The sequence below is a fragment of the Lycium barbarum genome, chromosome 9, assembly GCF_019175385.1.
Source record: "Lycium barbarum isolate Lr01 chromosome 9, ASM1917538v2, whole genome shotgun sequence".
Classification (NCBI taxonomy): Eukaryota; Viridiplantae; Streptophyta; class Magnoliopsida; order Solanales; family Solanaceae; genus Lycium; species Lycium barbarum.
Genome location: NC_083345.1, coordinates 14,786,497 through 14,798,949, shown reverse-complemented (window position 1 = coordinate 14,798,949; position 12,453 = coordinate 14,786,497). Strand labels below are relative to the sequence as shown.

The 12,453-nt window shown below is 37.0% G+C and overlaps 1 protein-coding gene across 1 annotated transcript; it reads left to right on the top strand.

Moving 5' to 3' along the window:
- Positions 1–1,103: 1,103 nt before the first annotated feature.
- LOC132610872 (uncharacterized) lies at positions 1,104–10,833 on the top strand. Its single transcript, XM_060325269.1, has 3 exons — positions 1,104–2,029; positions 7,270–7,580; positions 9,924–10,833. The coding sequence occupies exons 1-3, from the start codon at positions 1,188–1,190 to the stop codon at positions 10,277–10,279; spliced, it is 1,509 nt and encodes a 502-aa protein (XP_060181252.1). The 5' UTR covers positions 1,104–1,187; the 3' UTR covers positions 10,280–10,833.
- Positions 10,834–12,453: the final 1,620 nt, after the last annotated feature.

Here is a 12,453-nt window from a genome sequence, read left to right as displayed (position 1 = left end):
TAAATATACGATTTGGTCACTTACATTGCAAAAAAATAGCTCAAAACTTACATTGCAAAAAAATAGCTCAAAACTTACATTGCAAAGCTCTAACCCAAAACTCTCCTCTTCTCCCCTCTCTCTCCACTGCCTCCTTCTTTTTCATTTTTATTTTTTTATCTTTTTTTGTTGGAGTTCGCCACTGCCTCCTTTTTTAATTTTTAAATGTTTTTTTTAATAGAGTATTATAATTCATATACCCATATACACTCATATACAATATTATACAACATTATAATCCATATACATTCATGTACACTTATATACAAATATTATACACCCATATTTCCATATACACCCGTATGCAATATTATACATCCATATACAATATTATACACCCATATACAATATCATAACTCATATATCCATATACACTCATATACAATATTATACAATATAATACACCCATATATAATATTATACAATATTATAACCCATATATCCATACACACTCATATACAATATTAAACACCCATATACATTCATATACACCCATATATAGTATAGCCGAAGTTCTGTTCTCCGGCGTATACACCTACATACACTCATACACACCCATATACAGTCATCACCGGAGTTCCATTCTCCGGCGAACTCCAACACCACCACCAGAACTAACTGTTCAAACATCAAAGATCTGGCATGATAGAGGGAGAGGAGAAATAAAAAAAAAAAAAAAAAATTAAAGATCCGATGTGACAGAGGGAGATGAGAAATTAAAAAAAAAAACTTAAAAACAATTTTTTTTTTTTTTTTTTTTTTTTTTTTAAAGAAGGCAATGGCGAACTCCAAAAAGAAATTAAAAAATTAAATCGAGATAGGGATAAACTTGATCAAAGCATATACAAAGAATAGGTTTTTAGTAATAATTATAAAAAATTATTCAGTCATAAATAATTTTCTTTAACGATGGCGCAAAACGCGGGCTAATTTACTAGTATGCCCTAAAATACCATCTAAGAGCTCTCATGCAAATCTCTCTTAAAACAATTTTTCTTTTTAATCTTTTTTTATTACTTAGCGGGTGGGAAAAGAAAAAATAGGGAAGATTATTACAACTTGCGTTTTCTTGCACATATAACAACTACTACTCTCTTTGAGCTGCTCATAACTCTTCAAATATTTTCAAGAAATCCCTAATTTCCCCAATGGCAGGAGGTAGTAACCCTCCAAAACGCATTAACAACCCATCACCAAGACCCGACCCGAATACCCAACGTAAATCCCGTTGGGACCCCTCCACTGCTAAAAGCAAATCTTCTTCCGGCTCCGGCGACCCCAAATCAAAGCCCTCTCCCAAACAACCCACAAACCCTAATCCCAACCCGAAACCCATTATTAACAACAACAACAACAACAACCCATCTCCGAGACCCGACCCGAATACCCATTTGGGTGGGCTACCCCCTTTCCCTTTCCGTGACCCACCCCCACCCCCTTCATACGGGTTTCACATGTTAGAACGTAGAACCGTTGTTCTTGCTGATGGTTCCGTTAGGTCTTACTTCGCATTACCCCATGATTATCAAGATTTCCCCTCTTTTCCCCGCGGGCCGGGAGGGCCGGGCTTTGCGTTCCCCGGGCCCGAATGGAATCCGATAGGGATAGAGGGGGCTAATAACAACGCAATGAAGAGGAAGTTTGGTGATGAGGGGAGGGATGGGCTAGAGAGGTTGAGGCAACAAGTGTTGGAACATGGTAATGTGGGCCCGGGCCCGGTTAAGGGCGGGACGAGTAGTAGTTTGTATATGGGTGGTAGAGGAGGAGGGGAAGAAATGATTAGGCCTGGGAAGTATATGAGGAGTGGTGGAGGTTTTGAAGGAGGGAGTAGTGTGGGTAGTAGGATTATTAAGCATAATGAGGTGGATCAAAGTGCATTAAAGAAGTCTTTTTTGCTTATGGTGAAGTTAATTTATGATAATGCAAATCTTAAAAGGAGTTATTTGGCTGATGGAAAGCAAGGGCGTTTGCAGTGTCTTGCTTGTAACAGGTGTGGGAATATACTCGGGTTGTATTGCGTCTATTATGTTTATTCTAGATTTTTGATGTGTAGATATATTTGTTTGAGTTTTGAGATAGAATTGTCTTTGGGCAAGTAGTAAAATGACCATTAGTTAGTTCAGGGTTACACCTCAAGTGTCTTAATCTACATAGCAATTGCTCTTTCCCTAGATGCCCACAATAATTGGTTATTGATTTATGTTTTCTAAGCTCTTGAATTAAAACCGTTATTCAACATAGAGTTGCTGTTGTCAGTGATGTGGCTTTCACGGATCAGTTTCCAGACCATTCCTGTCAAATTTTGATTATTGTGGTAGAAGGTATAGCAGGTAGGGGATTAAGGGTCTTTAACAGGTAGATAAAGAACAAGTTAGCTCCAAATTAATAGGACAAAGTGTTGATTTCTTATAGAACACTGATATTACTAACATGAGTTGTTAGGGATGCTGACATCAGGAAGCTGCCATGATCAAGTTTAATTTGGAAACATGTGGCAAATAATGGTTGAGCTTGTGTCTTGACTTGTCAGCAAATAACTAGGTGGCTTCAGTTTAGAAAAAGAATGAGTCTGCATTTGCATTGTAAATTAAGCTTGTCGTGTAACTCGTTACCCACGGTACTTTGAGGTCTTCTCAACATTTCCCTCGGGGCAGAGATTGGATGGCCTGTTTTCTGGTCTGTTCTTATTAAAAAAAGATTTTGATAGGCTGTGCGAGTTTAGTTTGTCTTTGCCCTTGAATGTTGGAAAACGTGGTCTCTCTCTCTCTCTTTGAAGGCGTTATTGCAATATCACTAGAAAAAGATATGTGGCTGTATGGTATTTTTTATACGGTCATTCGTTTTACCTCTAGTATATACTAAGTGTTGTTTCCCAATTAGCTTTGGATTGAGATGTAGTTGTTGGTCCATTATTCATTTGTGTGTGTATCATTGTAAGTCATTGTGTCGTGTTTATGAGATGGCATTCTTGAAGCCATATCTTTTGCTAGATAAGCTACCTTTCTACTAATCATATCTAATTCTCAAACTAATGATGGTGGATCTAGTTCCATGGTAAGTTTGCCCCATGGTGACCTATGTTATGAAAAGCGATTGCTCCATCCTGGTGAAGCGAATTTAGGGGTTATTGCTTCTGATGGATGAAGCAGTGCAATTTAGAAAAGCACGTGGTTAGGATGCAAAGCAACCCAGGGGAGAAATGATCTCTTTTTATTATTTATTTAATCTTAAGAGATGAAAATAAAAGTGTAAAAGGTAGGAAAGATCTGGCCGTTTATTATATGACTACTAGGACTCCTCCCAAGTTTGTTTCAATTAGGCTACAATCTCGGTTTTCTTTATTCTCTAGTTTGCAATTACTTTGGGTTGGGTGTAGCTCTTGCATTGTTGATTATGCAAATTCACACTTTTTTCTTGTTTGAATGTGAGAATTGGAAGGCACAAAGTTTCCTACTAACTTAATTGGACTTGTCTGGAACCATGAGATAGTCCACAATATGGTAAACACTTTTCTGTTGTTGTGGCCACTATTAAAGGGGTTAATTGTTTATAACTTGAAGAAGAGATTTTGAATGTGTACACTAGTTGGTTCCACATCAAATGCTAATAGCATGGCACATTAATTCTCCTTTAATTCCCTATAGCATGTGACTCTGCCTATCTTTTTACTTGAGCAAGTAGATATTGTCTTAATGACCCAGGCGACTTGTTGCCTACTTTTTTGTTGTTGCTTCTTTGAGTTTTTTTTTTTTTCCGATTTTGGTTCTATAAGCATATTTATTGAGAAAGGATAGATCATGCGCAGCGGGGAGGATGCTACCTTTTTAAATCAAGTGTAGAGTTCCCTAAAGTTAACTGTATGCGTTTAAAAAACACCTTATTTCTTGAGGTGGGATGAAAACCATGGGAGACCAGAGTTCAAATCCCAACACAGGCAGACAAATGGCAGGTGATTTACTTCTTTTTTTTTTTCTACGACTTGGTGGACAATGTTACCTGATCTCTGGCTAGCGGGAGGTAAGAGGGGTACATAATTGAGGTGCTACCACAGTTCTGAAAACCCCATGAAAATTCTTAACCAACAGCCAAACCAATCAGTTGCTCAGCTAACGTTGTGGCTTAATACTGCTGTACCTTCCCTGCCTGACTATCATTTTTTTTGCCCCCACTTCTATTCGCGTGCTGTACTTTGCTTCTCTTTTTGCTTCCATTTCTTCTATTCACTTTTACTGTACTTTGCTTCTCTTTTTGACTGTCGTAATTTATGTTGTGATTTCTTTGGTTCTCTTGCCAAATCTAATTTCTTCCATCTTTCTATTGAGATGAACATGTATCCAACTCTTCATTCATGCTCTCTTAAAAATAATTCAAAGATTTTGTTGTCTAATTAAGAGTCTTTACATTTTTTCTGGATGATCTTAGCCATTTGGACATGGTTTCTAATTCAATCGTCCTAAGCTATCTCTTGTTCTCATTGCTTATATTGAGTTGTCATTCTTAATCCCTCTTCAGATTCAATAGCAACTCACATCTTTATTTCCTTGATTTGATGCTCCTTTTGCTTTACTAATTTGCTGTGAGTAGATTGTATACTTTATTTCATGTCACATCCTCCCTCGTTCTATTTGCACTTCTAATGCTGCATTCTTCAAATGATCTATGCTTGGCATGTAAATTAAGTGTTGGAATAAATTGGATCAAATGTAGGACCAAGTTAACTTACACTTTTGTAGGTTTTAGTGGAGAGTGATCTGCTGATACATTGATTTTGCTGCTAATGACGACTTCCATTCCCAACTAAGAATGTGAGCTGATATCAATATAGGATTGTATGAGGGAGCAATCACAATATAGTGTTTAGGGGTGTTATACTACACATATTGTAACAAGTAGTCTCTATATCTCATGTTCAGTTCACAGGATCAAGAGCGTGGGTCGATGTAGGAATCTGTTCTAAAATACTTAAATACCTAAGGAAATTAAAATACTGACAGTGAAATTAAAGCATGTTTACTATCTGCTTAGTAGGTTATTAGAAAAGGATTATAATGTACAAGTGCACAACAACAATATTTGTTATGTGAACCCAAAAGAAGACTCATATAAAGAGTAAAGGTGGGGGTGGTTGGTGGTGCAGGTGACATAGCTCTGAGGGACTGAAAGGATGTTCAGTTTACAGGAAATTGTGGTTTCAAATGTCTTATTTTAATTCTGAATTGACAGAGAACTTATAACAATAATTGTAGTAACAACAACCTTTTCTCAAAATTCAAAATATATTGTGCCGAAAATTTTGTAAAATAGAGTGTTGTAGAGAGATCCATCTTGTTAGTTATGAGCATAGGCTATTATCGTGATAGCCTCATTTATTTGTTGTTTCCGTCTTCTATCATCGTCCCAGCTTACGTATGTTACCTAATCCTATGATTGCTTTTACAAAATATAATACTAGTGGTATAGTCACGGATATTCGGAGCCAGGGAGGCATGATCCATATACGTGTGTGCGGGGAGAGAGAGAATCTTTTCTGTAAGGTTTTCTTAACTTGCATATTGGATAGACAGTTGCAGCTTAGTGGCTGTGTGTGTTATGTAGTTCATTAGTTTCTCGGGATTTAGCTTTAGCTATATGGAACTTCTTGTGTCGATTCTTTCTTCTTTGTGGTGAGGCAATTTCACGCCTTGGAAGCTACTCCTTCATTGATTGGTTACCCGAGCTATAGCTTTACCTGCTTGTCCTGCGTGACTATCACCACGGAACTCTTAAATTTTTTTTCGGAAGAGCTTTATTCTATCCATGAATTAGATGCTTAATCACATTAGTTTGAGATGAGTTGAGTTGCCTTTTCGGTTCCCAAAGGTAGAATACCAAGTAAAGATTCTAGCACCTTACCTGCTTAAATGCTTCTCTGGTGGCCCTTTGTACACGATGACACAACTGTATTGGACTTGAGACTTTTTTCTTTCTCACTTCATGTATTATATGTATGTAGATTGACGATCATGAGTTGACTATTTAACATATGGAAATTTAGTCATTTGTTTTCTTCATAGTGGATGTGATGCAAGTATCAGCTAAATGATTTGAAGGCAGTCAACCTTGGTGGAATCCCACCAATGTGTTCATATTATGTAGGAAATACTCTTTTCAGAGCTTTTGTGATTTCAATACTTTTACTTTCGTAGATCACTAGGCCATAGAAAAGCCTTTTTCTTTACCTTGTTCTACAGTTAATCTATTTTTATCTCGTTTTGAACCAAAAAAATTCTTGTTGGTGGAGTAGCTTGCTACTTTCACAATGGTGTATCATCATTATGTTGTTGAACCAGATTGTTGCATCCCATGATAGATGAAACTGGTAGATGATTGTGTGGCAAATCAGAGCAATTTCTGATATATTTACCACTTTTAGTGTGGCCCTCCCTTTTGAGGTTCAACAGGTCAATGCTTGCAGCCAAATCATGGACCTTTTGTTATGAATTCTCATTGCGTGATTGCTGAAGTTTTCCGTTATCTTGGCTGTGGTAGTTGTAGTATGCCAATGGCCGCTCGTAGAAAAATAGTGAAATAGGAAAACTTAATAGTTGTCCTGATTAATTTTTTCAGCTGTGGCCTGCCCCCGTCTTGGGTATGGTACAAAAAAGTAGTTCTGTGCACGGTTCAGATGCCGCTCTATTCCTTACTTTCAACTGGTTACTCATTAGATTGTAATGTAGTTCATAGTAAGTTTGCAATAGGTGGAATATGTATGATGGTAGTTTGTACTACATGATCTCTTATCCTACCAAGCCATGGTGGAAATCTTAAGATAGTAAGTTTGCAATAGGTGGAATATTTATGATGGTAGTTTGTACTACGTGATCTCTTATCCTACCAAACCATGGAGGAATCCTTAAGGTGCTAAATATCCCAATGCTCCATTCAATTGAGACTGACTTGTTTGACTTCCCTTTGCAACCTTTAAAGAGATTCCTTTCCCTTCGAGTAGGTGTAAAGACAATTTGTTGGTTGATGACAAATTACATCTCATGTTCGGATGTATTTTATCTGTGACGTGCAACCTGTCAAAATAGTATCATTGCACATTGTGGAGTTTCACATCCTGAAATAATGCTGCCGAATTTCCCTTTTGTTGCTCAATGCTTTACTTTTGTTTACACTTAAGTTTATCTTGGAATTTTGAGGAATAATTCTGAAGTACTCCGTAACTTTGGCATGATAACAACACAGGACTTCAAAAGATTTTCCTGATATGCACACTCTTATTATGCACGCCTACAACTCGGATAGTGCTGATTCAACACTTGTGGAACATTTGGCCTTTCACAAAGCATTATGTGTTCTGATGGGATGGAACTATTTGACACCTCCTGATAACTCGAAGTCATATCTGATGTTATCTGCTGATGAAGCAACTGCAAACCGAGATGATCTAATTTTGTGGCCACCTTTGGTTATAATCCATAACACTATCACAGGAAAACGTGATGATGGGCGCATGGAGGGTTTGGGAAACAAGGCAATGGATAGTTACCTTAGAGGTAAAGCATCCATCTCTGTTTCTTATCATTTCCATCGTTTCATCAAGGGAATTTTCCTGCTTTCTGCACTATTTTTTTATAGGCGTATACCAATCATAGCTGCTTGCCACATGTAGAAGTTCTCCACCAAATCTATGTGGTCCTTTTTTCAGGACTATTACTTATACTTGCTTAATTTGTCTGACCCATACGATTAATTTACCATGCCGGTTTTAGCAGATGATCTGTGTTTAAGCATTGTCAATGGTCACTTAATCACCACTGTCTTGCACGCTAGTGGTCTCTGATGATTTATGAGTCTACTTTCAAGTGAGATTTCTGATAGTGTTCTGCGAGGGTGCCTCTTAGGCCAGGAATCATAGGATCTGAGGCAGTTTAGAATCTTAATTCTGTTAATCAGGTCTTGCAGTGGACTGTAAAAGCAAACTTGGTGGTTTGTACAATTAGGTTACCAGAGTTTATATCAGAACTTACGTGCTTTTGTTGGTTGGAGGATTTGTCCAGGAAATCGACAAGAAAGGCCATAGAGAGGGAGGGAGGGAAGGAATATCCTACCGTGTTTAGGGTGTTACATCATCCAGCTATTTATATCAGTGAGAATACTCAATGGCGTCGTAATTAACCTTTTATTTTATGAAAAAGCGTTTTAAACGTTCTGTAGATTTTGTCTCTCAGCGGTAATAGTTCAAATTGAATGAAACAGATTTCCTCGTTGGTTTCCTAATTTCCCTACTATTATAGAGGAAAATATTCCAGCACCTTCGTGGTGCCCTTCAAACGAATTGTATTGTCTGCGTTATCGAAACATTCTTTAACATGGAACGGTATCACAGTTGACCTCTTATTTCAGAAAAGCCCCTTGGCGATTCTTAAGATGTGCTCTGTATAAGAATTCTGTTACCTTTAAAAAAACTTGATTTTGGGGAATTGCCTGGGAGTCACTCCATTCCAATTGTCGTGCTAACTAGAACCAGAAGCAGCCAAATGTGTTGTCTATAGGCTGATATGCTCATGCATTTTGATGATATAGAATGTATATCTCATGCATTTTGATACCATTCTTGTGCTCAATCTTTTGTAACTACTTTGCATCTTCTGGATGCCTTGAATAGAATCAATTACTTCATCAAATATATATATATATATATATATATATATCCAGTCATATCACTATACTGGATCTGTAGTTCAGCAGCCAATTCATTTTTCAAAGAATAATGTAGATTGCATGGGACAAGTGCAGCATGCCTTTTGTGTTGCTAATTTGTATTTGGAGCGTGAAAAGCATTCTCTTTATACTAATTTTGTTCTTCATGCATTGCAATGACCATTGGCTTAGATCCTTGCTATTATTCAATATATTGAATTTGTAGTGCGACTTTAGGCATGTTACTTTTCAGTGAGATGTTTCTGGCATGTGACATGAACGGATGAACCTCCTTGGAGGACTAGTATAATCATTATATTCCCTCAAGTAACCAGTAGAATTCTATCTGAGAAACTCAGTAATATTTTTATATTTTAATTGTCTGTTTCTACCTGGTCGTCAACATGTATGAGATTGCAATTTGATTTAACTCTTTTCAATGGCTTGGACCTCAGTTTCCTGAAGTTCTTCTAAAGACTTCTACGGTTGAGGTGCATCTGATCTGGGTTTTCGCATCTTGTTCCTATTGAGGAACCTTTATTCATAGGACTGGTGCACAGCCTAGTTTTTTAGTGCCTTACAATGAATAACTTAGTTTGAATCTGTTCCTTAAGACGCCTCGATGAGAAGGCAGTTTGTCTTTTTGATGTTACCATTCCTCTACAAACTTGAGAACCTTTTGGTGTTCTAGACTTCTAGGGATTATTATTATTATTATTACGCTTTTACTGGTCATCGAGTATTGTTAACTATGGTTTTCTGTTGGAGGATTCATTGCCATGAATGCCTATTGCCAATGGTTTCATTCTTGGTTTCTTTATCAGTCCTCCTTCCATTTCCTTTGTCTATTTCACCTTCTCTGAAAGGAAAAGCTGAGAGGATAACTTAAGATTGAATTTTCCTGTCTATTTGTTATCATCAGTTTTTTATGTGGAACTGATCATAAGTCAGTGCTGTTCTGTTTTGCTTATTGCTTTTAGGATTATATCTTTCTTGGCACCTCGTATGCTCATTTTCCTTTTTTTTTTTTTTTTTTTTTTTTTATTTCTTCTTTTTGATAGTGGATTTGCCACCAATTTATGTATGCGGAACTGGTTATAAGGCACAATTGGTCATGCTTTCTCCAGGCTTGTTTTTAGCTCTACGTCACAGATCGCTTAACGTTTCTGTACTGCAATTGCCAATTTTGCTTTCAGGTATTGGATTTCACGGTGGCAAGGCAAAGGCCTTGTATAGCAGAGACGGTCATCTAGGTGTTACTCTGGTTAAATTTGCAAGCGACCAATCAGGTTTAATGGAAGCCATGCGGTTGGCTGAATATTTTGAGAAAGATAACCACGGGAGAAATGGTTGGGCTCGATTGCAGCCCTTGACTCTAGGTAAGGATGATGAGAACAATCCTGAGCTTTGCAAGTTTGATCATCGGACTGGAGAGAAGAAGAGAATCTTCTATGGTTATCTGGGTACTGTTAACGACTTAGAGAAGGTTGATTTCGACTTTAGAAAGAAGATTACTATTGCTAGCCTATTGGATTACAAGCCATCTGGTTAGAACAACTTCAATAGCCTTGCATTAAGATGTGCTCCAGTTGAGAATTTTACTCAATTCCCTACTCTAGATATTGTGGTTTTGTGTTACTTTTATTGCCCTTAGTAATCAGCGGTGGGCTTTTCTGGGATAACGGTAAAGCTAAGTCATAAGTGCCATGCATGTCTTTTTTCCCTTCTCTTGTAGTGACCATTGTTGGTGCAAGGTTAGCAGTTTGGGTGTCCAATGGACTCGCTTGATTAGTTTGTCTCGCTTCCTCGGTTTGAGGCTGGGTGTACCATTTGGGTGTGGATATGATCATGGTTCAAAAATTTGTTTCAAGGTTAAATTTAGTTATATGTTTCTGACTAGCGAAGAGTGAATGTCTACCTTTTGGTTCCCTTGCAGATAGTAGTAGTACGAAACTATGCCTCAAAAAATGTACCTGAATGCGAGGAATTCATTAATGCAGGCTAATTTTTTAGCCACTGTCACTAGATTGAAATGACAAATATCAAATTCTGCTCCGGTGTAGACAAAAATATCGTATGTGAGCTAGTAGATTTATGCTTTTGTCCTCTTCAGGTTCAGCAGCATTATCTTGTTCGTTATGTTTTGATGGTTTTCTTTTATTAATAAGTTAAGCTCATATTTTTGTGCTCGGAAGTTATCATGAGAAAGACAGGACCGAGTGTTACAAGTCGGGCAATGAGCAGTTATTCACGATACATGTGGTAATCACGCAAAGTAGATCCAATATGAAGATATAAAGCAAGAAGCATAGTATCAATTACAGCCTTGATTAACATCTAGTACCTTAAGATCTGTGTATCTAGTAGAGTTCCCTTTTAAAGGTAGCTGTGCAAGATATTTCATTGATCTTGTTTGAAAATTTTGTCGCGTGTAATGTTACTAAGATTTGACGTCCTTTTGAAGTTTATAAGACTCTTTTTCCCTAGGGTTTTGTCGAGGGGAATATTTTTCAGTCAAAAGTAAACTCAAGTGCCTTATCTCTCCTTACTTTAGTGGTCAAGAAGGAATCAATTCTTTGGTGGTGTTTTTGGCAGAGCTCGTTTTTATCTGCTGTTTATTCATTTATTTTTGAAATGCCATGTGAATAGGATACATGCTTAATGCAATCGGTTTCAACTTGTTGAGAATGGAGACTTTATTTAATGAAAGATTTGGTGGATGCTTAGGCTTATTAATCACTATAGGGAAAATGAACTTGCGTTTAGTGTTTTATCAAATCAATCAATTAACAATAAGACTCAGTCCATAGTATCACCTTGATTAAAGTTTTTACTGACATTCATCTGGCATTTTATCTTTTTTCGTTGAGACTAAATTGTTAGCTAAAAGATTCCTCGTCTATGTTGTCACGCAAAATTAATGGAAAGGATTAATTGCAGTTTCTGTTCTAGCTCTTAAAAGGTTTTCTGGTTGTAAAAACTAAGCACTTTAACGGAGAAAACTTTGATTGAGGACAAAATGAAATTTCTAAAATACAATAATTATCTGTGCTTAAAAGATTACATAATACATAAATTAGCCCTCAAATTTGATCTCAGCTTGTAAGTGTGCCCTTCAACTTTGGATGTGTCTTAAGTAGGCATTTCAACTTGTCTCCACTTTGTCAGTTGAACACTCCAGCTTACAAAATAATCATCTAGACACCTCAATTTACGTGTCATATCAGCATTTGTATTTACATGTTCAACTTTATATAAGTTAGCTGCCTACTTGTGCATACCCAAAATTGGAGGACATACCTGCCTGTTAAGGCTAAGTTTGAGGGTCTGTTATGTATTATGGCTTAAAAAGAAATGAGGGTACTCCAGGAATTGTGAAATGTATTATGGCTTAAAAAGAAATGAGGGTACTCCAGGAACTGTCCCAAAGCTACTTAGTTTAATCAAAAGAAATATTTAATATCTTAAACAGATACTAAAATTTAAATTTCGTGACAATGTTTTAATCATATAAGGTTAGAGACTCAACAACGCGAGTAAAAGGGAGAGAAGAAAAGAATGCTTGACAAAAAGTTCGAATTCACAAGACATTGGGTCAAAATGACAATACCAAAGAAATGAAGAACACAAACATCCAAATAGGAGATCGAAATTTGAAAAATAAGTTAGGCAGCTAGAAGAATGGTTGGTGGGTATCATTATTGTCCATGAGAATTATAAAAAGAC

Excerpts from the sequence above, each read along its gene's own strand:
- LOC132610872 (XM_060325269.1), top strand. The coding sequence starts at position 1,188 with ATGGCAGGAGGTAGTAACCCTCCAAAACGCATTAACAACCCATCACCA. Across the intron at positions 2,030-7,269 it reads CAGTGTCTTGCTTGTAACAG|GACTTCAAAAGATTTTCCTG; the intron begins GTGTGGGAATAT and ends ATAACAACACAG. Across the intron at positions 7,581-9,923 it reads AATGGATAGTTACCTTAGAG|GTATTGGATTTCACGGTGGC; the intron begins GTAAAGCATCCA and ends TTTTGCTTTCAG.